Source organism: Hippocampus bargibanti, linkage group LG01 (assembly GCF_051943395.1).
Source record: "Hippocampus bargibanti isolate YZ-2025 linkage group LG01, ASM5194339v1, whole genome shotgun sequence".
Classification (NCBI taxonomy): Eukaryota; Metazoa; Chordata; class Actinopteri; order Syngnathiformes; family Syngnathidae; genus Hippocampus; species Hippocampus bargibanti.
This window is the reverse complement of record NC_142734.1, coordinates 24,963,795-24,990,553: the sequence shown is the minus strand read 5'-3', so window position 1 is coordinate 24,990,553 and position 26,759 is coordinate 24,963,795. Positions and strand designations below refer to the sequence as shown.

At 41.6% G+C, this 26,759-nt stretch overlaps 1 protein-coding gene across 3 annotated transcripts; it reads right to left on the bottom strand.

Moving 5' to 3' along the window:
* On the bottom strand, positions 1 to 24,312 carry dtx3 (deltex E3 ubiquitin ligase 3). 3 transcript variants are annotated; one of them, XM_089004963.1, is made up of 5 exons: positions 23,502 to 24,312; positions 22,603 to 22,774; positions 15,746 to 16,518; positions 13,794 to 14,011; positions 1 to 10,809 (listed from the first exon to the last, which is right to left on the bottom strand). In XM_089004963.1, the coding sequence occupies exons 2-5, from the start codon at positions 22,613 to 22,615 to the stop codon at positions 10,734 to 10,736; spliced, it is 1,080 nt and encodes a 359-aa protein (XP_088861089.1). In that variant the 5' UTR covers positions 22,616 to 22,774; positions 23,502 to 24,312; the 3' UTR covers positions 1 to 10,733. The 3 variants fall into 3 exon arrangements, with proteins under 3 accessions (XP_088861089.1, XP_088861075.1, XP_088861080.1); XM_089004949.1 differs by having other exon boundaries at positions 23,506 to 24,312; XM_089004954.1 differs by lacking the exon at positions 23,502 to 24,312 and adding an exon at positions 23,077 to 23,483.
* Positions 24,313 to 26,759: the final 2,447 nt, after the last annotated feature.

The following is a 26,759-nucleotide window of genomic DNA, read 5'->3' as shown; positions in this document are numbered from 1 at the left end:
GTCAAGTCAGGAAACATATTAACTATCTAGCTAGCGAGCTATCTATTAGCTACATAGCTAACTAGCTATTTGAGTCAAGAAACATATGCGCTATCTAGCTAGCTAGCTATCTATTAGCTAGCGTTCTATCTTTTTGAGTTATTTCGGGTTGAGTGATACTAGTGCAGCGTGTTCTACCGGAGACCAATTCCTTGTGTGTTCTACATTCTTGGCCAATCAAGAGGATTCTGATTGTGTTCATGCAGTGCTATAAGGGCTGCAGTCAAATACTCGACACACTGCCAAACAACATTTTATTCAAGTATTAAAGTGTAAAGCACATTATTTTGAATATTCACAAAGTACCAACTGACCAAAAAAGCTAATTTGCAACCTGGTCCGTCTATATCTTGTACAACCTTCCTTTGCTTCTTTTTTTTTCCTCTTTCATGTGATGCATAGAAATATTGATCCAGGAGCTTTTGCAAAACTACAATCCTGTGGCCAAAGTTGTCTATCTGTTGGTCCCTTAAACATAAATTATGACCCCAAAAAATGTTCAAAACGCTGAGGTGGAAATGCTTGAAAGCACAAAAAGTATCATGAACCCAAGCTAGTGAACCAATTTGAGCGGGCTTCACACAGACCAACCAAGAATTGGGCCAAATTTGCCTACCTTTTCGTTTTAAGAGTCACCAAAAGCACAATTCACTTGTTCAAGTTTTGGTTGTTCTTAGGGGGTGTCGATACAGCGCTGGGCATGGCCTCTGGCAATACGAGGGGGCAGCATTTCTCATTTTTCTATGTTAAGGCTTTGTTCCAGCTTCAGCTGTTATATCAATCAATATATATGCATTGAATTGTATTTTGGACAGCCAGCCTCATTTCTAGATCATATAAATCCAGAGCCATATAATTTAGTGATAGAGAATAGACAGAATAAGACGTTACCATATTTTAACGTTTCAAGGTTAGTTAGCCGCCGAACACAAGGCCCACAAATGAAGCACATATATTCTGGTATCAATCTGAGGTGAACAGACACAGCCTGTTAAACTGTCATCTTAATGTAGGAGATCTGGGCTTGGACTAATTTAGGACCTGGGAAACTCCTTCACAAGAAAAGGTCATTAGCCAGGTTACAAATCTATCAGTTCATGGAAAGACCACCCATTGAAAATGTCTACGTTCTGTTGGATTATGAATGTTGGTGCTTGGGACGTCCAGGGGTGTGGTATTAAATTAAAAAGACTATGTTTTGGACTTCCGGTATGCAGCAAACACACGGAGCTCCCGGCCATACGAGCAAAAAAAATTAAAAAGGCTGGTAATAAACGGAAACAACAACTCGAACAAAATGGATATGAACCAAACTCAGAATGGAAAATGAAAGGACAAAAAGAAGAAGAACGAGAAACAGAGTGAAAACACGTACGACGGAGATACAAGAAATTCTTGCGTCTCACTTGAACAACAAAGAAATCTACGAGAGAAAGTGTCCGAGTTGGAAGGAAGATCAAGAAGGAATAACTTTCGGATTTGGGGACTGAAAGAGGGGGTCGAGGGTGACTCCGCAGCAAACTACGTGGATAAACTTACCCAAAAAGAACTGGGAATATCCAAAGATGTTCATCTCGAGATTCAGAGGGGGCACAGAACGCTGGCCCCAAAGCCACAACCGAATAAACCACCACGAGCGATGATCGTAAACTTCCTCAAATTCAATACCAAAGAGGACATTCTCAAGACGGCCTGGCGGTCGCCGATTCAAGTGGAGGGAAACAGGGTGAGTTTCGATCACGACTATGCAACAGAAGTGGCGGCTAAACACAGAGTACAACGGGACTAAAACAAATACTCAAAGAGAACGGCATTCGATTCCAATCCCCGATGGACACACTGAGGGTCCCCTGGACCGAAGGAGTAAAAACATATAACAGCGCACACGACGCGGCAAAAGCGATGCGGCTGAGAGGATGGCGGGTGCCAAACCCTGAAGAAGAGAGTACGACAACCCAACAGAGATTGGAGTCAGCGCACAGGTGGATAAAAACTAAGAGATAAAGACGAGATTACACGAAAGACACGAGGACAATGAAAGACTAAGAACTCAGACGGAAAGACAATTGCATACAAAGGACAAGTGAAATCCACATAACGTGCTTTGAGAACATTTTCTTTAGATCTACGGTTGGTGAGTAGGAAATTAATTCAATGTGGGAATATTGTCAAAGGAATTTAAAGGGCGTTAACTGATTCATAATTGGCAATGTGTTGATAGATTTGGGATATTGTACTGTATAACTAGGATATATAGAGAAATAAATCAACAGATAAGAGGGTTTTTTTCTCCCAAAAACAATACATTTAAAATATATGCCAAATGAGCTCCTAGAATTGAATTGTTGGACATTTTCAGTGAGCCTGAGATATCAGCAATGGAGGTCATCTCTGCCACTCGAGGGGCCCTCTCATTAGGAGAGGCTACACCCCACACCCACCAACAGGGGAAAGGGGATTTAAACGGGGAACCCCTAAATGCTTTGGAAGTTCATGTTTGGAGTGAAGTATATATTTGTTTGTGTTTTATTGTTATTATTGTTTGTATTTATATTGTGATCAGTGACACATGGGTAACAAGGGTAAGCTAAGAATTACAACACAACATAGAAATATTAAAGTGGTGTCATTAAACGTGAACTGCATCAACAACCCAGTAAAAAGGGGGAAAGTGTTGACAAAACTAAGAAAGGAAGAGATACTAGTCATTTTCCTACAAGAAACACACCTAAAATCACAAGAACGTGAGAAATTTAAAATATATGGATACACTAATACAATATAGTTCATTTAAAGAAAGCCACGGGAGAGGGTGGCTATATTAATAAAAAAAACAGTGAAATTTGTAATTGACAAAGAACTAAAAGATAAAGGAGGCAGGTATACTGTGGTCAAAAGGACGATGGAAGGAGAAAAGGTGACATTAATCAATGTATATGCTCCACCAGATAGTGACAAAAGCTTTTTTGAGAATCTGTTCAATGTTAGATGGGATCGTGATATGTGGAGGAGGTGCTCAACCATGACCTAGATACAACAAGCACAAATAAATCTAGATTACACATAACCAAATACATTAACACACAAATAAAACAACTCGGGATAATAGATGTATGGAGTGACTCAAACACATTACATATAGACTACACAGATTACTCCCATCCACACGCAATCTATGCTAGAATAGACTATTTTTTCATGAAGATCGAAGACAAACACAAAGTGGAAGAATGTAGGATTGGTGTCACAGATTTATCAGACCACAATGCCATTTATATGACAGTGAAATTGAACAGTAGAAGGAAAAACACAACTTGGAGATTGAACACAGGGTTATTGAATGACAAGGAACTAGTACAGGAACTAAATGGAGATATAATCAAATATAAGGAAGAAAATGATAATGGAGAAGTGAATCCAAATATTGTGTGGGATGCGCTAAAAACAGTTAAATGAGAGGGAAATGTATAGCACATGCAATACATCGTAAAAAGACAAGACACAAATTATATAAAACCATAACAAGACAATTGAAAGAACTCGAAGACCAACATAAAACAACAAACAATACAGATATATTAACAAAGATTACAGAAACCAAAAGGGAAATAAATCAAATATTATTAACAGAAGTGGAAAAAAGAGCACGTTTTGTAAAACAGATTTACTATGGAGGACACTAAGCAAATAAATTACTGTCAAGCAGGTTGAGGACACAACAAGCGCTAAACACAATAACAAGATTCGGTGCCCCAAAACCAATACAATATTAAAAGAACCAAAGGAAATAGAGGAAGCATTTGATCAGTATTATAAAACTTTATATACACAACCGAAGGCAGCAGATGAGGAGAGAATCGCAAAATTTTTGAACGGTCTGAAATTACCATCGAAAAGGGAAGAAGATAATGAACTCCTGAACTCTGAGATAACGGAACACGAATTGGAGTAGTGATCAATGGAACAAAAAATGGTAAAGCTGCGGGTAGTGATGGCTTCCCCTCAGAGTTGTACAAGATATTTAGACAAGAACTTGGCCCACTTTTGTTATCTTCACTCAGATATACCATGAAGGAGGGCAAAATTTCCTCCATCATGGAAAGAGGCAATCATCTCTATAATACCAAAAGAGGGTAAAAATAAAGAGTTATGCAGTATCTACAGACCAATATCCATACTTAATGTCGACTATAAAATATATACTTCGATTATGTCAAGAAGATATGAGTCATTCATGCCCGATATTGTCAATAGCGAACAGACGGGTTTTATAAAAAACAAATAGGGCCAGGATAACATTAGAAAAACTATACACATATTAGAGGCGATCCATAAGGCAGGAACACATGCAATGTTGGTGAGCATGGGTGCAGAAAAGGCATTTGACAGTGTCCGCTGGGCCTATCTATACAAAGTCAAGGGAAAATTCGGCTTTAACAAAGATTCAATTAGAAATATACAAACACTATATAATGGGCCAACTGCAAGAGTGAAAGGGAATGGCAGCTTGACGGACCGAATAATACTAGAAAGATCGACAAGACAAGGATGTTGCCTCTCACCAACATTATTCAATATCTTCATTGAACCCCTAAGCCAAGCAATCAGACAGAACCACAACATCAAGGGCGTGGAGATGAGAGACTCGGAACATAAACTCAGCCTGTTTGCTGATGATCTGAAAGCATATTTGATACAACCGGAAGATAGCCTCCCGATACTGATGCAACAACTTGAGGAATATGAACATTACTCAGGATATCGACTTAATTTGACAAAAACACAAAACTTAGCACTAAATTACACTCCATCAAAATCAATTATGGGAAAATACAAATTAAGGTGGGATGCTGAAAGGGTAAAGTATCTTGGCGTGTACATCAAAAAGCACAGACAAACTGTTTGAACCAAACTATATAAAGATTAACCAAGCCGTGAAAGCAGACCTGGGGAGATGGTCAACACCCATCCTAGATTTAAGCTCCAGGATTGAAATAGAGAAAATGAATATTCTTCCAAGGTTGCTATACCTCTACCAGTCACGACCAGGGAACTCAACTCTATACATAAAAAATGGGAAAGGGAACTTCAAACCAACATAACAGAGGAAGAATGGTCAAATATGTGCAAAATACAACAATCAACAACCACTTTGAGACATTGGAGAGAATTTGTTTGGAAGAATATCATAAGATTTTTTACAACCCCGGAGATGACCGGGAAATATAAATCGGGACAGAACGAGTGCTGGCGGCTATGCGGAGAGGAAAGAAATGTAGATCACTCACACATATTTTGGAAATGTCAAAAGTTGAAAGGTTATTGGGAAGAACTGAAAAAGATAATTGGCTACGAAATACCAAAGACCGACATGGTGATGTATCTAGCTGACCTAAATCAAGAAAACGTGCAAACAAGAGATGAGTACTTGACAAAAGTGTTGCTGATAGCCAGCAAGAAAGCCATAACAAGAAAATGGTTTAAAACCGACCCACCAACAAAGAACCAATGGATCGGAATAGTGGAAGAGATATTTGAGGTGGATAGGTTCACACACATATTGAGGGTCCAAGCGGGGAAGTTTAAAACAAGAATATTGGGATGAATATAAAAAAACAATCAAACAAATGAATGAACGAACGACACCACAAACCAGACAGTCAAGATAGCTAATACATATAAATCCCAAAAAAAGGGAAACTTGTCATTATCTATCACTTTTTTTGCTGTATTGTTATTGCTATGTTTTAATTTTGTTGATTGGTTGTTTTCATTGTTGAATAATTTGCAGTTACAAAAGGATGTTATTATACAAATTGGCCACAAGGCATTCTGTATTCAAATGTTCAATTTCAATTATTTTTAAATGTTAGAAAAATAATAAAGATGCAAGTTACAAAAAAAGACTGTTTTACTCATGTAATAGAGAATAGACAGAAAAAGAAGTTAGCATATTTTAAAGTTTGATGGTTAGTTAGCCGCCGAACACAAGGCCCACAATGGAAGCACAGGAATTCTGGGGTCAATCTGAGGTGAACAGACACAGCCTGTTAAATCTGTCATCTTCATGTAGGACAGTGGTCTCAAACTCACGGCCCGTGGGCCAACTGAGACCCCCGAAAGAATATTTTGCGGCACGCCTTGATATAAAAGATTAATGTTAGTGCGCCCCGCATGATTGATATGAATGAAACTTGGGTGTGGAGCTGAACAAGTAGGCAAGAGAAGCCATGTTTAGGACAGTTCATGTTCAATATTTTATTTGTTAAGAAAGTTAAAGGTTAAAGAACTGTGAATACAGACATTTGAAACTTTATTAAAATAATTAATTTTCCTGTGTTTTTTTTTCAGTCGTCTGTATCTGCCTTATAATAATTATAATTATTTTATTTATTTATTACTGGTTAATTTATTTTTTATTAATTTTTCCATTTATTCATTCAATTCATTTTTTTGTGTGTTAAAAATAAAGATTTTGAGAACATTGGAATGTTTTATCTGTGCTTTTCTTGTGGAAATCCTGATGCGGCCCAGCCTCACCCAGACTCTGCCTCCAATGGCCCCCGGGTAAATTGAGCTTGAGACCCCTGATGTAGGAGATCTGGCCTTGGACTAATTTAGGACTTGGTCAACTCCTTCTCAAGAAGAGCTCATTAGCCAGGTTACAAATCTGTCAATTCATGAAAAGACAACCCATAAAAATGTCCACGTTCTGTTGGTTTATGAATGTTGGTGCTTGTGATGTCCAGGTCCGTGGTATTCAAATCAAGAAGACTATGTTTGACTAATGTCTCACTTCAATTTGCATCTAGGGTCCGTGGTATTCAAACCAAGAAGACTGTTTGACTAATGTATCACATCAATTTGCATCTAGTCTCAATAGCTTGGCAGAAGGCTGCAGAAGTTAGGCGTCGGTCATGAATGGTTGCGTGCGTGCCCTGCCGCCAGTAAATGACAATCTTCCTGTGTTACAGCCTTTGTTCAGTGTCCGACCGAATATCTCTGACACTTAGGAATTAACTCTTTTCTTCTGATGAAAGAAGAGAGTCTACATTTTCTAAGTCAGTACTGAATGTTTACATAGTCCTAGAAGTCAATATTGTGTGGGTCCTGGAATTGGAGTGACAATGACAAAAACCCTGGCACTGGGATGGGCACATTTTTGCACAATGTCTGCCAGTCAATGAGTTAGTTCTCGTTTTTCTTTGTATAATTGGCTATTGTATTTTACATTCAGATGACTAGTCATGGGTTCAATCCTGGAGATTCCATTTCTCACTGCGGGCAGATCAAGAATTCAGTTTTTGTTTTGTTAGCACATCATTACATTCAGCCACTGATGTCCTTTGTCGTGGTTTATGTTGGCTTTATTTGTTCTTTTTGTCCTTTTTCCTACTTGTAGGCTTTCTCATTTTGTTCAAACATTGAAAACATGAAATGTAAATTTCTCCACTGCGAGACTAATAAAGGCAAGTCCAATCCAATCCATTTTCAGGTTGGTATGTGGATAACCCGCTTTGAGCCCAGCGGTTTTTGATACATTGATCCTTGTGGGTCTCCGCTACAAACACACACAAGACGTTTCCTACCACGGAAGTCCAAAGAGGACATACAGTGATACCTCAGTTTACCAACTTAATTGGTTCCCAGTGTGTGTAAGGAGAAAAGTTTGTCTGCCAAACATTTATTTCTTATAAGAAACCATTAAAAATGAGAAAAATCCATTCCCAGGTCTCCATAAAACATCATTTTTGACGAAATAAGCCTTAAAACTAGACAAAATAAATTTTATTTAATGTATAATAAATCTGCTATTGTATTGTAATGAAAGAAATAAACTGTACTTCATCAGAAAGTATTTTTATTGACCTTTGTGATGGTCATTGATGTAGTTGACTCTTGATGATATCCGAGTATAGTTGCCGTGCTTTCTCAGCGATAATACCTCACAATGTCCCCTGCTAGCTTCTTTTCTTTAATCCAAATCAACAGAACCTCTTCTATTGCCTGAGAACGTTGCTTAGACAACCCATAAACACCCTTAGCCACACATAGCAATGGTCGACTTAGCATACTGGTACTGGGATGCTAAGTCACAGAAACACACACCTCGTTGGTGTTTTTCGATGAGCTCCTTCTTCTGCTCGGCCGTCATTTTCTTTTGTGTCCTCTTCGGGTTAACACTAGCCTCTGGAGGGGTCTTTTTCGCTCCCAAAAAAGCAAAAGTATCCACTCCATAACAAACCACGTCTGCACTGAGTGCACGAAAGTGGGTGTGGAAAAGTAGTCCGCCAGGTACGGTGGCGCTCCGTCTGGTTTGGTTCGTTTGCTGAAAACTAGTCTGTCGGCCAAGACTATATTCTCATGAATTGAATGTTCGTAAGGCGAAAAGTTCGTAGCTGAGGTATCACTGTACTTCATAATGTCATTCTCCATCTTTTTGTGTTTTTTTGTTTTATTCAAAGTGATTATCAGAAAAGGCACAACGAAATCCACTCCCTAACAATTGGAATCCTATTTGCTCATTTCCCCCAAGCGCAAGTCATCCGTCATCAACCCCGATAAACATTTGCAACAATATTCTCTGCTTAACTTGAGTTCAGCAGGCAAATCTCCCAATTCAACAAAAATGGAGGCATAGATTACATTTTTTTTGTGCCAATGATTTGGTTTAACGGCTTGTATGCCCTTCATATTTGACATCGTCATAAATCTGCTGACTACTAATGACGTTAGCATAGCGCTAACCAACCAACGTCTTATGGGCTGGATGCCTGTGATAAAACGGGTTGAACAATACTTCGTATGAGTTCAAAAACTTGCCATTTTAGTTCATTGTGGTCAAGGGGGGAACAAATCACAAAAATCCGCAACTCATTACACCAAGCGACTACGGAAGAGCATTAGGGCCAGGTTGAAATATATATTTTTTTCGAGATGGGGTATTATTCTGAGAAGAAAAGTCGCAAATTTGCTAGAGTCAAACTCCCAAATTTGCTAGATTCAAACTCACAAATTTGCTGGATTCAAAGTCGCAAATTTGGTAGATTTTAAATCACAAATTTTCTAGATTGAAAGGTTAAAAAAAATATAGGAGTTTGAGATACATCTTTCGGTCAGTCTAATGCTCTTGCTTCGTTGACGGATCCGGTCTTGCTGAAATGGACGAGTTAATCAGTTGTTACTTTGAGATGGGGTTTAGTAACAACGAGATCCTTCAAGTCTTGGCACAGAATCACAATATTGTGATTTCTATCTGGAGTTTGAAGAGGCGGTGACGTGAACTCGGTTGCGGCCAAAAGTATTATATGTTGTACTTAGTTAGGCCATGAAAACCTTATAAAATAAATGAATTACACAATAACTGCAATTCCACAGGTACCCACTTCTGTTCTGCAAATTATCTCACATATCGTCTCACAAGGCTGCTAACGCTAATCCACCGCACAACCGAATGATGTATCTTAAACTCTGAAACTTTTTTTTTAATGTTTAAATCTAGCAAATGTGTTACTTTTAATCTAGTAAATTAGCTAATTTGAATCTAGCAAATTTGCAAGTTTGAATATAGCAAATTTGCGAGTTTGAGTTTCGCAAATTTGCGAGTTTAAGTCTCGCAAATTTGCGACTTTGAGTCTTGAAAATTTGTGAGTTTAAATCTAGCAAATTTGTGGCTTTAAATCTAGCAAATTTGCGACTTTAAACCTAGCGATAGCGAGTTTGAATCTACCAAATTTGTGACTTTAAATCTAGCAAATTTGTGACTTTAAATCTAGCAAATTTGCGACTTTAAATCTAGCGATAGCGAGTTTGAATCTACCAAATTTGTGACTTTAAATCTAGCAAATTTGTGACTTTAAATCTAGCAAATTTGCAAGTTTGAATCTAGCAAATTTGTGACTTTAAATATAGCACATTTGTGACTTTAAATCTAGCACATTTGCGAGTTTGAATCTACCAAATTTGTGATTTTAAATCTTCAAATTTGCGAGTTTGAATACAGCAAATTTGCAAGTTTGAATCTAGCGAATTTGTGACTTTAAATCTAGCAAATTTGTGACTTTAAATCTAGCAAATTTGCGAGTTTGAATCTAGCTAATTTGTGACTTTGAATCTAGCAAATTTGTGACTTTTAATCTAGCAAATTTGCGAGTTTGAAACTTGCAAATTTGCGACTTTTTTTCTCAGAATACCCCATCTCTAAAAATATATATATTTCAACTTGGCCCTAATGCTCTTCTGTAAGCAACAGACAGCTGCTGTGCAAAGAAAAAGAAAAGAAAATGGGTGCCCAAAAAAGTGCCTGCAAGTGCTTTCCATTGCCAAAGTCTTTCTTTAGTGACGCTATGTCATCTAGTAAACAAGATGCTCATTTTGCTCATTTTAAACAGTCGCACGACAAAAAAAGAGATAAAGGAGGGAATCCCTGGAGAAGCGAAACTTTCTAAACAGAAGCGAGTCTTCATGACCGAGTGATTCCAAAACAAAATGTCTGTAAGCACGAACTGCGCTGACCTTCTGAGGGGTCGTAGCAAAGAGCCCAAATCACCTCCAGTCGGAGCCTCCATACCACCAATGGGATCGCAGCGGCACAGGTCTGCCGAAGGCCAACCGTGACGTGATGTCTGGAACACACCATCTTAGCACCCCGTTCGCCGCCTTCAAGTCATGCCCACTCTGGAAGCTTTTTGGCTTCAATCCGCCGTTATGCCTTTCTCCCGCAGCTCCTCCGACACGCGCACCAGGTACGTTGGGTCTGGGTAGCCAAAACTGACAAGGATTCCAAAGGAATCAAAAACATCACATCAAAAACCGATGGGAAGACCAGGCGGCCAAAAATCAACCTCAGCTTCCATTGGTTCGTTACTGGTTACTGTTGTCCTAAATATCGATGAAAAGGTTTCTTCAGCCGCCATCTGGACTTCTTTGAAGGTGTTGGACGTTTCCCTTCTCATCTAAGAGGCTTCGTCAGCAAACTAAAGTTGTGCTGGTAGTTCTGGCCCTATATATATAAATATCCCCAAATGACAGAGGTGGCGGTCCCAAACCTCTGCGCTGATAGGTCCCTGCTCTAAGGTTGGGGTGAGTAGTGGACTACTCCATGAAGCCAAAAGGATTACTTCTGTAGTTCGATCCCTGGCTCTGTTTTCACCTCATTAGCCAATCTGATTACTTCTATTTTTCTATCCCTGGCTGTTTTCACCTCATTAGCCAATCTGATTACTTCTATTGTTCCATCCCTGGCTCTGATTTCACCTCATTAGCCAATCTGATTACCTCTCCACTCTGATTACCTCTATAATTTTAACTCTGGCTCTGGTTTTACCTCATCAGCCAATCTGATTATCTCGATTGTTCTGTCCCTGGCTCTGGTTTCACGTCATTAGCCAATGTGGTTACTTCTATTGTGCTATCAATGGCTCTGATTTCACCTCATCTGCCAATCTGATTACCTCTCCACTCTGATACCTATATAGTTCTATCGCTGGCTCTGGTTTCGCCTGATTAGCCAATTAGATTACCTCATTAGCCAATCTGATTACCTCTATTGTTCTGTCCCTGGCTCTGGTTTCACCTCATTAGCCAATGTGGTTACTTCTATTGTTCTATCCCTGGCTCTGATATCAGTTTATTAGCAAATCTGATTACCTCTCCACTTCGATTACCTCTATTGTCCTATCCCTGGCTCTGGATTCACCTCATTAGCCAATGTGGTTACTTTTATTGTTCTATCCCTGGCTCTTATTTCACCTCATTAGCCAATCTGATTACCTCTCCACTCTGATTACCTATATAAATCTATCCTTGGTTCTGGTTTCACCTCATTCGCCAATCTGATTACCGTATTTTCACGACGATAAGGCGCATATAAACGTCTCAGATTTTTTTCAAAATGTGCGGTGCGCCCTGTCGTGCAGTGCGCCCTATGTGCGGACGTGTTAGAGACCACCATGAGGAGGACGTGGTAGAGAACATGAGGGAGGATGTGTGGGCGTGGATTGTGTATAAAATAACAGGTATGTGCTTTATGCAGAACATTGCTGTTTTAACAACCCTGAAAATGGCAAAGAGACATGGTTATGAAGCTCAGTTTAAGCTGAATGCTATCAGCTATGCCGAGGAACATGCGAGAGAATATAAAATTAACGAGTCGATGCTTCGCAAGTGGAGGAAGCTGGAGAACAAGCTCCGACAGGTGAAGAAGACAGCTGAGTTTTCGTGGACATAAGAAGAAAGACTCGAGCAATGGATCGTCGAGCAAAGAGTGAGCGGAAGGAGCGTTTCGACTGTCACCATCCGACTCAGAGCAGTAACGCTCGCGGAGGAAATGAAAATTGAACATTTCCAAGGAGGTCCGTCTTTGTGCTGGCGTTTTATGAAACTGTGCCATTTTTCCATCCGCACCAGGACTACGGTAGCGCAGCAACGTCCGGTACGTATTCTGAAAAGCTAGCGAAAAGGCTTTGTTTACTCTTGTGCTTGGCTGCCATGCTAACGGAGAGAAGCTGCCGCAGATGGTGATTTTTAAAAGAAAGACTTTGCCTAAAGAGACATTATTAAGGCAAACGAAACGGGCTGGAAGTCACGCCACAGTTTGCCAATGGATTGTGGATGCTTGGGCTAACGTACCTGCTGGCACAGTGGTTCGAGCTTTCGGAAAAGCCGACATAATTTCCAAGGAGCCGCACGGCACAGAAAGTGACTGACAGTGAGGAAAGCGAACTTGCCATGTTGGATTTAGCGGAGCTGTTCGATTCTGAGACAGAGGATGAGGACTTTGATGGGTTTGATCACTGACTGTTACCGGTAATGTGCTTGTTTTTACCATGCCGATGCCTATTGAGTGATTAATAAATAAAGCACGACCAAACTCAGTTTTGCTCCCGATCTGTTTTTTTAAATACGCAGACTTGTATGCCTGTGTGTTGTAAGGCGGATGTACGTATGGCAGTAGATATGTACCGGTATATAAAACTTGCGCCCTATCATCAGGTGCGCCCAATATGTATGTTAAATACAGAAATAGCACACATAAATGAGACTGCGCCTTTTCAGACGGTGCACCCTTTGGTCGTGAAAATACGGTACATCTATTGTTCTATCCCTGGCTCTGACTTGATCTCATTGGCCAATCTGATTACCTCTCCAATCTAATTACCTGTATTGTTCTAACCTCTGGTTTCATCTCATCAGCATGACTAAGCCTACGTGGTATCGGCCTAACAAGTCTGTTGTAAGCACGGTCTAAATTAAAGCTCACGCCACCATGACGATTTAATGAAAGGTTTTGCTGTTTCATGAAAAAATTGCTTGATGACGGCTGAAGAAACCTTTTCCTCGATGGACAACTCCTGTACCACTGAGACCCTACACAGACGTTGACCGAAATAGTTTTCTTGACGTAAGCCTACGTGGTATTGGCCTAAGAAGTCTGTTGTAAGCACGGTCTAAATTAAAGCACACACCACCATGGCAATTCAGTGAAGGGTTTTGCGGTTTTATAAAAAATTGCTTGATGACGGCTGAAGAAACCTTTTCCTCGATGGACAACTCCTGTACCACTGAGAGCCTCCACAGACGTTGCCCAAAATAGTTGTCTTGACGTAAAGGTGCAATGTTTACATTTAATAAGGATCAACTTATTCAAAGCGCTCTGTAAATTGCAACTTCATAGAGTCACCATTCTATGATTGTCCAGTCTGGCATTGACAAGGTGTGTTTTAGCAAAGTGGCTCGGTAATAAAAAGACGTACCAGCGGGGGCCACCCCATATGGAGGTCTTGTGGTGTATGTCGTTCCAGGTGATGACATTTTGCAATCCCGTGGTCATGGAGGTACCGATGGTGAAGGTCAGGCGCTGCTCAAAAGCCCGCCGCAGCATCCCTAGCACACGGTTCCCCTCGGGGCTGTCGGGGAGGTAGGCCAAACGGTCCGTTCCGGGGTACCGCACGCCCGGGTTAGGATGCTCGGGCTGTTGGCAGCAACGATACACAACAAAATCAGTTAAGGATCTTTTGGATTGTGCAACCAACATGTAAGGACATACAACATTCAGCAACGACCTTCATCGAGGAGAGCGCTTGCGCCTTTTCAGCAGCACATATGTGCCAGCACCGTTTTTGATTGTGAGGAATGTCGCTGCCATTTGACTGTCATGGCTGAACAACTCTGGGGCCATTGTGCTTTTTTTGTGCCTTAGTGGGCAGCAATTTCACAGCCCCGCTCTGTTCAGCGGAAAGGTCGCTGCTGGTGGACAGTCTGGAACTGTCGCGGCTTGGAATTGAAGCGGATTGACGTGGGACAGTAGATGTGAGACATTCTCTTTCCGTCAATGGATGCTACAGCTTGGTGTTTGCTTTCAACATTTAGCTTGTAGCAGACCGCACATTCCACCATGACGTCTCTGATCCACTGGTGAAAAGGAGGCTTTGATCCTCTCTCTTCATCTTGAACTGCCTCATGTAATTACGTGTTTGTCTTGTGCTCAAACATCATTGCCCAACGGTCCTGTTCTGTTTATTATTTTGCTTTGTGTTGACTATGATGTGAAGCGCTTTGTTACTGCTGCAGCTGTTGCGAAAGCGTTATATAAATTACGATGTATTGTATTGTAATCTCTTTTGGTCAATGGATGTGACAGCTTCGTGTTTGCTTTCAACAATTAGCTTGGAGCAGACGTGCACATTTTTTAGCACGGTCTCTGATCCACTGGTGAAAAGGAGGCTTTGATCCTCTCCTCTTTTATCTGGAACTGCTTCATACCACAAGAGGGTGCAGAGAGTGTTTAAGACTGAACGACTGTGTCTTTGTATTGTCATGTTATTTGTTTTTTGTTGTTGTTTTGTCTTCAAGTTGGCACTGCACGAGTGGCTGCCTTTACAGCAGCTCCTGTATTTTGTTTTTGCTGCCGTGAAATGTACATTTCTCCATTGTGAGATGAATAAAAGCTCATCTAATCGAATCGAATCTTGGACTTCTATCCTCAATTGCTCAACACTACGTTTGACGTGCACATTTCACTGATCCACTAGTGAAAAGGATTCTTTATCCTCTTTTTCATCTAAAACTGCTTCATACAACAAAGTGCAGAAAATGTTTAAAATTGAATGACTGTGTCTTTGTATTGTCATATTTGTTTTTTATTGTTTTGACTTCAAGATGGTGCTGCATGAGTGGCTGCCTTTACAGCAGCTCCTGTATTTTGTTTTTGTTGCTGTGAAATGTAAATTTCTGCATTGTGAGAGGAATAAATGCTAATCTAATCTAAGACTTCTTTCCTCAATTGCTCAACACTATGTTTGATGTGCACATTTCACTGATCCACTGCTGAAAAGGATGCTTTATCCTATTTTTCATCTAAAACTGCTTCATACAACAAAGTGCAGAAAGTTCTTAAAATTGACTGTGTCTTTGTATTGTCATATTATTTCTTTTTTGTTGTTGTTTTGACTTCAAGATGGCGCAGCACGAGTGGCTGCCTTTACAGCAGCTCCTGTATTTTGTTTTTGCTGCTGTGAAAGGTCAATTTCTCCACTGTGAGACAAATAAAGGCTCATCTAATCTAATGGAAATGTAATTTAAACTGGTAGATCAGCCCGAATAATGTTGCTCACGTGGAGTCTGATCAATCTTGTTGAATTGCGAGCAAATGTTGACAATTCCACCATCAATGTTTCCATTTGAAATGCGAGCTTGATGAACTGACCGCCTGGAAGCCGGGAGGGAAGCTGTAGATGATGCAGATGCAACCGTAGCCTTCGTGACCCGACAGTTGCAGGGAAGGATGGCGCTCAACGATCATGGCGCCGTTGGCGGGCTGGTTGCCGATCAGCTGGCCGTAAACCAGGCGACAGACGGGACAGGCCCTCTTCACCTTGAAGGCCTGATCCAAGCAGCAGCGGCAGAAGGAGTGTCCGCATTTTTCCAGGGTGGTCTTCTCCACCATATCCCCCATGCAGATGGAGCAGCAACTTTTGTCGTCCGCCTCGCCGTAGGAAGCCGCTGCGCAGTCTTTGCGGTGGTGGAACGCGGAAAAGGCCTCTTCTTCCGCAGCCTTGCGGAACTTCTGCTGCTGCTGCCTCTGAGAACGGCGAGACGGCGGCTGCGGCGGTTGGAGCTGCGCCGCCTCACCGTTGGGCTCCACGCAAGGCAGGAGGGCCCTCTTCCTCTTGGGGCCGCCGTCCTGCTTACTCATCTCCTTGCGGGCGCAGCGGCACAGGTCGATGAAGGCTTTGCGCGTCTCGCTGGAAACGGGGGCGCCCGTCGCTGCCAGCCTGGCGCCCGACACCGGCTGCAGTCTGACGGCGCAGCAGCCCCCGCTCTCGCCGCGCCGGACGATGCCGGCGTTCATGCCCTGCTTGCGCTGGAAGTCAAGGAGCCAGGGCCTGCCGGAGGCGGCCAGGTAGTCCCACACCGCCTGGGACACCAGCACCTCATCGCTCCCCTGGCCGGCACGCACGCTCATCTCATCGGATGAAACTGCAAACAAAAGTATAAAAGAGTCAATCGATGAAAAGGTTTCTTCAGCCGTCATCTGTACTGCTTTCAAGGTGTCGGACGTTTCGCTTCTTATCCAGGAGGCTTCATCAGCGGACTAAAATTTGCTGGTGGTTTTGACCCTATATATACAGTGGAACCTCGGATCTCGACCATAATCCGTTCCAGAACCCTGTTCGAAAAGCGATTTGTTCGAAAAGCGATTTGTTCGAACACCGAAATCATTTTTCCCATTATAAATAATGTAAATCGTTTTAATCCGTTCCAACACCCTGAATGTTTACCTGTTTAGTATTTTATACATTATTTTATGCATGAAATAGCACATTAAAATGCTGACCAACACATAAAAAGCAATGTATATCTCAGAAAATGTTAAGCAAAATGGCAAAGACAGACGCTGGCACTCACCCAGCGTCGGAAGATTCTACGCCTCGCACCTCGCCCGTGCCTTGAACTGCTATCGGTACGAGAGTTGCTTCGCCCGAGGTATTTATTAGCCTTGATCGCGTCAGTTGATACTCTCGAGATCGTATGCTGTTTTGCACCCTCGTGTGCATTTTAATTTTTCCCTGAGCGAGTGAGGTCACCCACTCGCTGTGCTCTGTTTTGTCACTTTTTGTTCAACCAGTTTTGTCCGGGTCCGCGTGATCTCGGACCCGCGCCTTTTGTCAATAAATCATCTGCCAGCACCAAGGTCTCTGTCACCTGCTTAGCGATCCTCCCCAACAATTAACGTTTCGACTCGTCAGCTGCTACTGTCACCATCGGAACGTGACACAGTTGGTCAAGAAGAGAGCGATCTACACCCGTACTCCTCCAACCTTACATTGCAGGAGTTTCTGAAAAACCACAGAGTCCTTTGGCAACACAAAATTCTGACTCATTTCAAACCGATAAACACTTTAAGGCAAAAAATAGTGCATCCAAAAGATAGGCTGCCAAATGAAAAACAAAGTAATGTAGTTTATTCAATACATTGTAAGAATGAAAATTGTCAAGAGAAGTACAATGGGGAGACTAAACAAATTCTCAAAAAAATACTTTATCAACATCGCATATGCACCTAAAAGCCAGCAACCACTCATTTGACGACAATGAGGTTAAAATCTTAGCGAAAGAACAGATGGTTTGAAAGGAGAGTAAAAGAGGCGATTTTCATAAATCAACAAAATCCTTCATTAAACTGGTTTGGTGGGGTGAGGTTCAACTTGGATCGTTCATACAATAGCCTGCTTAGGCAACATAGGATTAGTAATACTGATGAGGTGATAACGGTCGAAGTGGGGCAATCAGGCCAGTCGCTAGTCAGAACAATAGGAACTATCAGTGAAGCTGCAGGGAGTAGTCCTCTGCTGCCCCCAACCTGAGAGCAGGGACCTATCATAGCAGTGTCTAGCACCGCCATGTCTGGACAGTAGGGATATGTATATAGGGCCTAAACTACCAGTAAGACTTTTGTTTGCTGACGAAGTTTCTTGGCTAAGAAACGAAACGTCCGACACCTTCAAAGTACAGATGACGGCTGAAGAAACCTTTTCATCGATTAACATACATTATACATAACCTTGTGCTCCATACCTATCTGACCTTCTTCAAATTTCTATTCCCTCTGGTTCCCTCTCGTTCCCTCAGATCCTCTTCCTCCCTCCACCTCCCTGTGCACCCGCCTGCCCGTCTCAGTACGATGGGGGACAGAGCTCTCAGCCGCTCTGCCTCCAAACTCTGGAACTCACTTCGTTCCAACATTCGCAACATCGATTCTCTTCCGACCTTCAATTTCCATCTCAAAACCCACCTATTTAAAATTGCATTTTCTGTGTAGCTCTTTCTCTTGTTACTATTTATAATTCTATTTTATTTATTGTATTCTATTTTGTGATTGCATTTTTTTATTATAGTACCTATGCATGACTGTGACTGTAAAGCAACTTGGGCAAACTACGGCCCGCGGGCCACATATGGCCCATTAGGCTTTTTAATCCGGCCCGCCGAACTTGTCCAAATTATAGTAAAAACAGTGTCTGAAACTCATGACAAAAAGTTAGCGGACAACAGGGCAGATAACTGAAAAGTTGCCTGCCCCATTTTTCACAACTTGAAACAATAAGAATCACATAAAAAAAAAACATTGTCATAAAGTAAAAAGTTTTTTTTAATTAAGGATGTACCTACAACAAATGCTACCTTGCTTAATTTACGGTAAATGTCCATGGCCGTAGATTTTGCTGCAGTAGTCATTTGTCATCATGGTGCACAATGCAATGTTTGCATTGCTTGCTACAAGCCACTAAGCCCCTTTCATAACTCTCAAGTACACTTTACAGTCACGGTTTAATGTAAATTTACGTTTGTAGTGTCACATATGTTGTTAGCTTCTTTTGAATCTTTCTTCTGGGCTGAGGTTCTGTGCATCTATTTTGGAAAATAATATGCAAATGCACGACCTAGAGCGCTTGCGAAAGTCCGGAAGAAAGAAGCAGGCTTCTGATTGGCTGCCGTGCCGAGTATGCAAATTTCAACTGCAGGTAGCTGATGTCTGTGTGCTTGGCGATGGTACACGTGTACTGTTTGCGCGTGAAGGCGAGGGCGTCCGTGGGGACTTTGTAGAGCGCACGGTTAGGACAATCCATCCATGATTTTGCGGAATTTAACACAAGTAGGTATTATTGAGCTTGAATATTTCGTTGTGTAATATGTTTTGAATGTTGAAAGTGATTCCATTTTTCAATAAATGTTGATTTCTTTAACTTTGCACCTTCGATTGAAACTTATTAAAAACAGATGCAATCTTGATAAATCACAGTGCATATCTATTTCCATTTCCTCCTCCCAGTATCTGCAAAATAGTATGTAAACGCCATATCTCGCATATTCCTTGAGACAAATTTATTAACTGATCAGGGATATTTTTCACATTTGAAAGACAGTTAATAAATTGGGTTATAGTGTTCTTAGTGTGCTATGAGGGTTGTACACACTACATTTAAAGGACAACCGGCACCATTTTTTTTTTGTTTCCTACTGACATCAGAAAAACGTTTTATAGCATCTAAAATACCCAAAACACGCAGAATGATATTTTTTAGTCAAATGAAAAACACCAATAAAAATGACTTCAAAATGAATCTGGAAATGGCCAGTTTCAGAAGGTCCCGCCCTCTGGTCTTGCTCGAGAATCAAAACAATGGCTTCAGATTTGGAGAAGATGCTTTCTTGTTACTCATCCAGTAATGAATATGATTCAAATAGTTCTGAAGAGGAAAGCATAAATGTTTGCAATTGATTAAAGGTGTCCTTCCATATCAATTCGAGCCGTTAATGACAGCAATGTAGCACCCAGAAAATGCAAAAGATGGCGCCCAAGCTCCGTTGGAAATGGGCTGATTTGTCAGCTGGGAATTTGTCAGCGAATATCAAATAGTTGTCTTGGTGCAACACACAACGATTCACCATCGCGTTATTTATGTGTTTTCCTTCTAATTTCGCCATCACCACGGATCAACACGAAAGTTTCAGACTAAACAAAGTACCACAAAATGCATTGTGTGTCCTTTCTCAGTCAGGGGCGTTCCTGACATGACATCAAGTCAGGAATCGTCACCAACTGACTGATTATGGTCTATGACTGGCTTGATTGCCCCATCTGCTATGGTATCACCTCATCAGCATAAATAAGCCGATGTGGTCTAAGAAGTCAGTTATAAGAATCATCCAAATTAAACCTCACCCCACCATGGGGATTTAGTGAAGGGTTTTGCTGTTTTGCAAACATGGCTTCTCTTCTTTGCTAGCTGATAGAGAATAGACAGAATAGAAGTTAGCGATGTAATGTAGGGAAAGAGATGCCCACTTCACGGTAAGATCAGAGCATTGTCATCAAATGGTGAGTATATTTTTTGCTTCTTTTTTAGTTTTAGTTTTCTTTTTATAGTTTTTGCTTCGCGGATAAATACAGAGGGTTGTGTCAGGAAGGGCATCCAACGTAAAAGCTTGGCCAAAACAAACATGCGGATGAAACCTCTAAAGATGGAGTACACTGATTTGCTGTGGCGACCCCTTGAAGGGAAAAGCCGAAAGGAAAAAAGAGCTTCTTTGTCTCCCCTTTCAAAACATATATTTTCTTTCGCAAAGATTTTAACCTCATTGTTGTCAAATGAGTGGTTGCTAGCTTTTAGGTGCATATGTACTGCTGATTGAGGCCCACTAGTATTATCCCTGCGATGTTGATAATCTTTTTTTGAGAATTTGTTGAGTCTCCCCAATGTATTGCTCTTTACAATCTTCATTTTCACAGTGTATCGAATACTTTATTTTTCATTCGGCAGCCTATCTTTTGGATGCACGCATTTTTGCCTGAAAGTGTTTATCGGTTTGAAATAAATAAGAATTTTGTGTTGCCATAGGACCCTTTGTAGTTTTTCAGAAACCCCTGCAACATAAGGTACTGCTACCCCTCTCCTTTTAGTATCTTCAGAATTTTTGGTTTCATTCGCTATTCTTTTCTTTTGACATTTGTTAAAAGACCACTGAGGGTAACCACAGTTTGTGAGTGCTCTCCTGAGATGTTTTGAATCCTTTTCTCTACCTTTGACCCTTGTTGATATTAGTTTGGCACTATCAGTGACGTGCAGTCAGGGGAGGCAGGTGAGGCCGTGCCTCACCTGTCATCATGGAAATATCAAATGAAAAACTAAATTATACAGTTCTATTTAGTGATTTGTACTTTAAAGTTCCTTTCCATTTAACTTCACCATTTTTGGATTTTTTTTTTAAATCGCTGAATTCTCACATTTACCGTTCAAATACTAAGTAGACACGAACGGTGAGGCAACAGCCGGCTGAGCCTCACTGTGGATTGCGCAATGACTATTCTAACTGTGCTGGCTTGCTCTGCAGTGAGACCGCATTGCTGTTCCTCTGCATATCGCTATTCAAGTGTTCAAACACTTTTAGTATAAGAACTTAATTTCTACAGTTTAGCTGGTGTATATAATGTAAAGTCACTTTACATTATAAACACTGTACTACAGTGATTATTTTATTTTTATCAAAACTGTGTGCATAGGTGAGGCACACAGTTATCCTGCCTCATGACAGGGGGCGCTGGTGATTACAGATTCTTCTTGTGCCTCCTCGGCTGCAGAATAATAGAATTAGTGACCGCAAGCTACAGTAAACACTTAGCAAGTTAAGTGCAACCATCCAGTCATTTTTTCGTGTTGCTTGGCCTTATGGAGGATTACATATCTAAATTGAAAGAAATAGAGACTTTTAAAAATGAAGAAAGATAAGGAAGGCCTCTACAAAGAAGTTATCGATGCCTTTCTTCAGAAGGAGCGGTGCATGGACTTCATTTATAAGTAAAGGTAACACGATAACGTTTTTTTAAATTCTTTTTTTTCTATGCTAGTTTGTATACAGTATATAAAGAATGCTGACATGACATTTTAAACAAAACACGTTAACTGTTGCCAATCAAATGGTGAATAAGCTACTCTGTAGAGTTCATGTTTGTAAATCTGACTTTAATGACGTCAGTGCCTCACCAGCCAGGAACCTAATCGCACGTCACTGGGCCCTATGTTGGAGGGTGCTGATAACTGGATGGTTGGAATCAAAAATTAAGTATTGGTCCGTGTGCGTGGCCTTCCTAAAGACTTGTTTTTAGGGCTCTGTCCTCTTTGATAATTACTTTACAATCCAAAAAGGCTAGTTGGTTCTTTTTAATGCCCTCGCGAGTAAATTTAATATTGATGTCTACAGAGTTGAGGTGATCTGTGAACGATTTAAATTTCTTGTTTTTTTTTATTATGACGAAACTGTCATCCACGTATCTAAACCAGTGCCTATGTTTTGTCCCGGGGAAGGATGTGATGGCCTGTTTCTTCATCTTCGCCAAATAGTGGATATATTGCGCAAACAATCGTCAGAGCTGCTCGCCACACATTTGCAGGACATAATAACATTGGAGCCGCGATGGGATCAGCTGATCGGGAACCGAGGCTGTCTGTAAACAAGACAAAGCTCAGTGGCGTCACAACACGCACTGGCGCTAATATTTACCTTGTGAGCCCATAAATCTCCTCACTGGCACCGGAGGCTAGAAGCGGGCGAGAATGGAGCAACACGCAACGGCTGGAGAGATGAGCCAATATGATGGAAGGTGTTCGCCAGTCCGCCATTCTCCGACCAAGTCAACGCGTTCGCGACATCGGTTCAGCCGTCGATTTGTCACCTGGCGACAGTCAACAGATCTTGTTTGGAATTCTGTCCACTTTTGTCTTCTGCTCGCTAGCTGAACGCCACCGTCATTGGATTGTTTTGAATCGACAGCCAGCAGCGAGCCTTGCTATTGCTAGCTAGCAGCTTTGTAGCCGATGTAGACTCGCTAGCCAACAACGAGGAAATTCAAGAGCAAGAAGCGTCTTGTTTTGACTTTCCACGCGTTGGCGTTCAAAATCGAGCAATTGTGTAAGACGGCAAACGCTTCTTAAAGATTGACACCCTTGGACCCCCCACCCCACCGACAAACCTTACGTGGTGGTCAAGCCAGCCTCCGCTCACAAAATTAAAGTGAGCCAGCACTACGATTGTCAATACTGTGCATTAAGGTAAACAGTCGCAGGCGAACGGCGTTTGCCACCTTCAAAATGAAAGCGTCTCAACTAAGAGAACGCCATTGGCACTGTTATGAGAGTTCTTATTCTTCCTGGGTGAACCGTTAACGTTACCCAACCGCTAATGCGCTTATTTTACATTGGTTTGTTTAAATCCAAAGCCACTGCCGTGCATGCACCGATTATATAGCTTTTATTTCGTAGGTGGCCTACGCAGCTCGCTGGCGGTGGACTACCGTAATGCACAGTTGTCAATGTGTCGGTTCACTTGATTTGAATTTGGCGAGTGGAGGCTGGTTTGACCGCAGTGACAGTCTTGACGACGTGACATCGCGCTCTACTCACGTACTGTAGCGGCGTTGGTGTTCGGAGAAACGGCGATTTGTGAGTGCGAACTATCAAGTGTCCAACCCAGATCAGATTCGAAATATAAAAAAAGACAAGCACGGAAGTTCGTCAGTGTTGCTGTGATTGGCCAGGGGAACGAGGCTTCTGTGACGATGTTTAGCGTCTAATAAAGGATCACTTTAGTTTATGACAAATGCTTCCAATGCTTATGCTATTCCCAACTGTCATTACCGCGTGGATCTCAACTACCAACGAAAACGTTTTTATTCTGTTGATTTGGATTGGCCTTTATTAGTCTTGCTGTGGAGAAATTGACATTTCACAGTCGCAGCATTATGGAAGGAAGAGGAAAGAAAGTAGAAAAACAAAATACAGGACCGGCTGTAAAGGCAGCCACTCTTGCGGCGCCACCTTGAACTCAAAATGTGACGGGTGTCACAACAGTGACTGTCTTCATCCCCACGATGCTGCCGTATTAATGAAGACGAGACGCGTGGATGTGTCTTTTTATTTCTTTTATTTCTGCAACACAGTATGGCAGAAGGGATGGGTGAAGTCGCATGGGTTTCGTCTTGTGATTAACCTGAATCTCCTCGAGATTGTTCTCAAATGCAAAACATTGTAGATAACAAAACAGAATTAACAACGTGTGATCGTATAGTGGTTATTTACAGAAAAAGAGAATACAACACAAGTTCACTGTTATTTACAAGATGTCCCTGAACGCATCATGGGCGGAGACTCAGCAGAACACGCGGTGCGCTTGTAATGGCTGGCGCACAGTTCAACTAGCCACGGACACTCACGGGCAAATGAGACACGACACAAGAAACTAAATATTGTTCAATAAAAACGAAATGAAACAATTATTACCTGCAACACAGTATGGCAGAAGGGATGGGTGAAGTCGCATGGGTTTCGTCTTGTGATTAACTGTGCAATAGAAAAGCACTATGAAGCTAAGTTCCACTCGACAAAACGTGAAGTAAATAATGACACAAAAAGTAATCTGGACTCGAATGAATAAGGGAACTAATTAGATAACACTAGACAGTAAAAAAGGGGAAACAAAATAAGATATTTTCATGAAAATGCGCGTTAATCAAGACCAACAGAAAATTGCGACTCACCCTGAATCTCCTCGAGATTGTTCTGGAAACTATGGGCGGGACATAGTGCCACACTGTGCGCCGTTGCGTCACTTCCTTCATAATTTAATAATCTAAGCGCACAACTCCGTTACATACACCCCCCTTAAATTATGCAGAAGTGAGGCAACATACACACGGAAGACAACAGAAAGACCAACAGGCAAAATAGACAAGGTTATCGGGCAAGGATGTACAAAAATGCTGTCTAATTATGTCACTCATCTGACCAACTACGTCAGGTGACTGGAGTAAGGGATCTGTCGCCGGTGTGTCAGGGTCTGTGTGCTCGTCGGAGATGCACTGTACTGGGTCTGGGAAGGAACTCTGTCCCCACTAACATAAGTGGCCTCAGCTCGCACCTGCCCATTCCCCTCTGTACAAACTACATCACCCTGCATAGCACTACATAACTGTGACAGACTGGAGAAAGGTATCTGTTGCTGGTGTATCAGTTGTCTGTGCGCTCGTCGTAGGTGCACTGCACTGGGTCTGGGAAGGAACTCTGTCCCCACTAACATAAGTGGCCTCAGCTTGTACCTGCCCATTCCCCTCTGTACAACCTACACCACTCTGGATTGCACTATACAACTGTTACACGGTTGGGAAGCCTCTACCTCTACCAACACACTCATTCAACGGTGTGCTACTTGTTACATGTAAGGAGCTCATTCTTAGCCTTAACACACAAAAACACGTACATGAAAAAAAAAAAAAAAAAAAAAGCACACTAATTGCAAAACAGCAGGTCAGACAATTAACACACTACATGTATTTCCAAAACGGGAGTCGACACACCGTCCACCGAGTGATGGGACTGCACAGCGTCTTCATTGTGCAGCATCGCGGTCCCGGTCCGAAGTGGAGAGTCACTTGTGAATCCGGGTCACGGCACCAATGTGACGGGTGTCACAACAGTGACTGTCTTCATCCCCACGATGCTGCCGTATTAATGAAGACGAGACGCGTGGATGTGTCTTTTTATTTCTTTTATTTCTGCAACACAGTATGGCAGAAGGGATGGGTGAAGTCGCATGGGTTTCGTCTTGTGATTAACCTGAATCTCCTCGAGATTGTTCTCAAATGCAAAACATTGTAGATAACAAAACAGAATTAACAACGTGTGATCGTATAGTGGTTATTTACAGAAAAAGAGAATACAACACAAGTTCACTGTTATTTACAAGATGTCCCTGAACGCATCATGGGCGGAGACTCAGCAGAACACGCGGTGCGCTTGTAATGGCTGGCGCACAGTTCAACCAGCCACGGACACTCACGGGCAAATGAGACACGACACAAGAAACTAAATATTGTTCAATAAAAACGAAATGAAACAATTATTACCTGCAACACAGTATGGCAGAAGGGATGGGTGAAGTCGCATGGGTTTCGTCTTGTGATTAACTGTGCAATAGAAAAGCACTATGAAGCTAAGTTCCACTCGACAAAACGTGAAGTAAATAATGACACAAAAAGTAATCTGGACTCGAATGAATAAGGGAACTAATTAGATAACACTAGACAGTAAAAAAGGGGAAACAAAATAAGATATTTTCATGAAAATGCGCGTTAATCAAGACCAACAGAAAATTGCGACTCACCCTGAATCTCCTCGAGATTGTTCTGGAAACTATGGGCGGGACATAGTGCCACACTGTGCGCCGTTGCGTCACTTCCTTCATAATTTAATAATCTAAGCGCACAACTCCGTTACAAAAAGAACTACAAAAAAACACACAACAAACAAAATACCAAAATAATATGACAACACAAAGACAGTCATTCAAACTTAAACACTTTCTGCAACATCTTTGTCGGATGAAGCAGTTCGAGATGAAGGAAGGGAGGATCAAAGCATCCGTTTCATCAATGGATCAGGGACGTCATGGTGAAATGTGCACACGTCTGCTTCAAGCTAAATGTTGAAAGCAAACACGAAGAGGGTGCAGAAATATGATTGTGTTGTATAATATTTATTTTGACCTCGATATGGCGCCACGAAAAGTGGCTGCTGTTCTACTTTTCTTTGCACTTCCTTTCATAACTGCTGCTGTGAATTGTGAATTTCTCCACTGTAAAACGAATAAAGGATCAATGTTAGGTC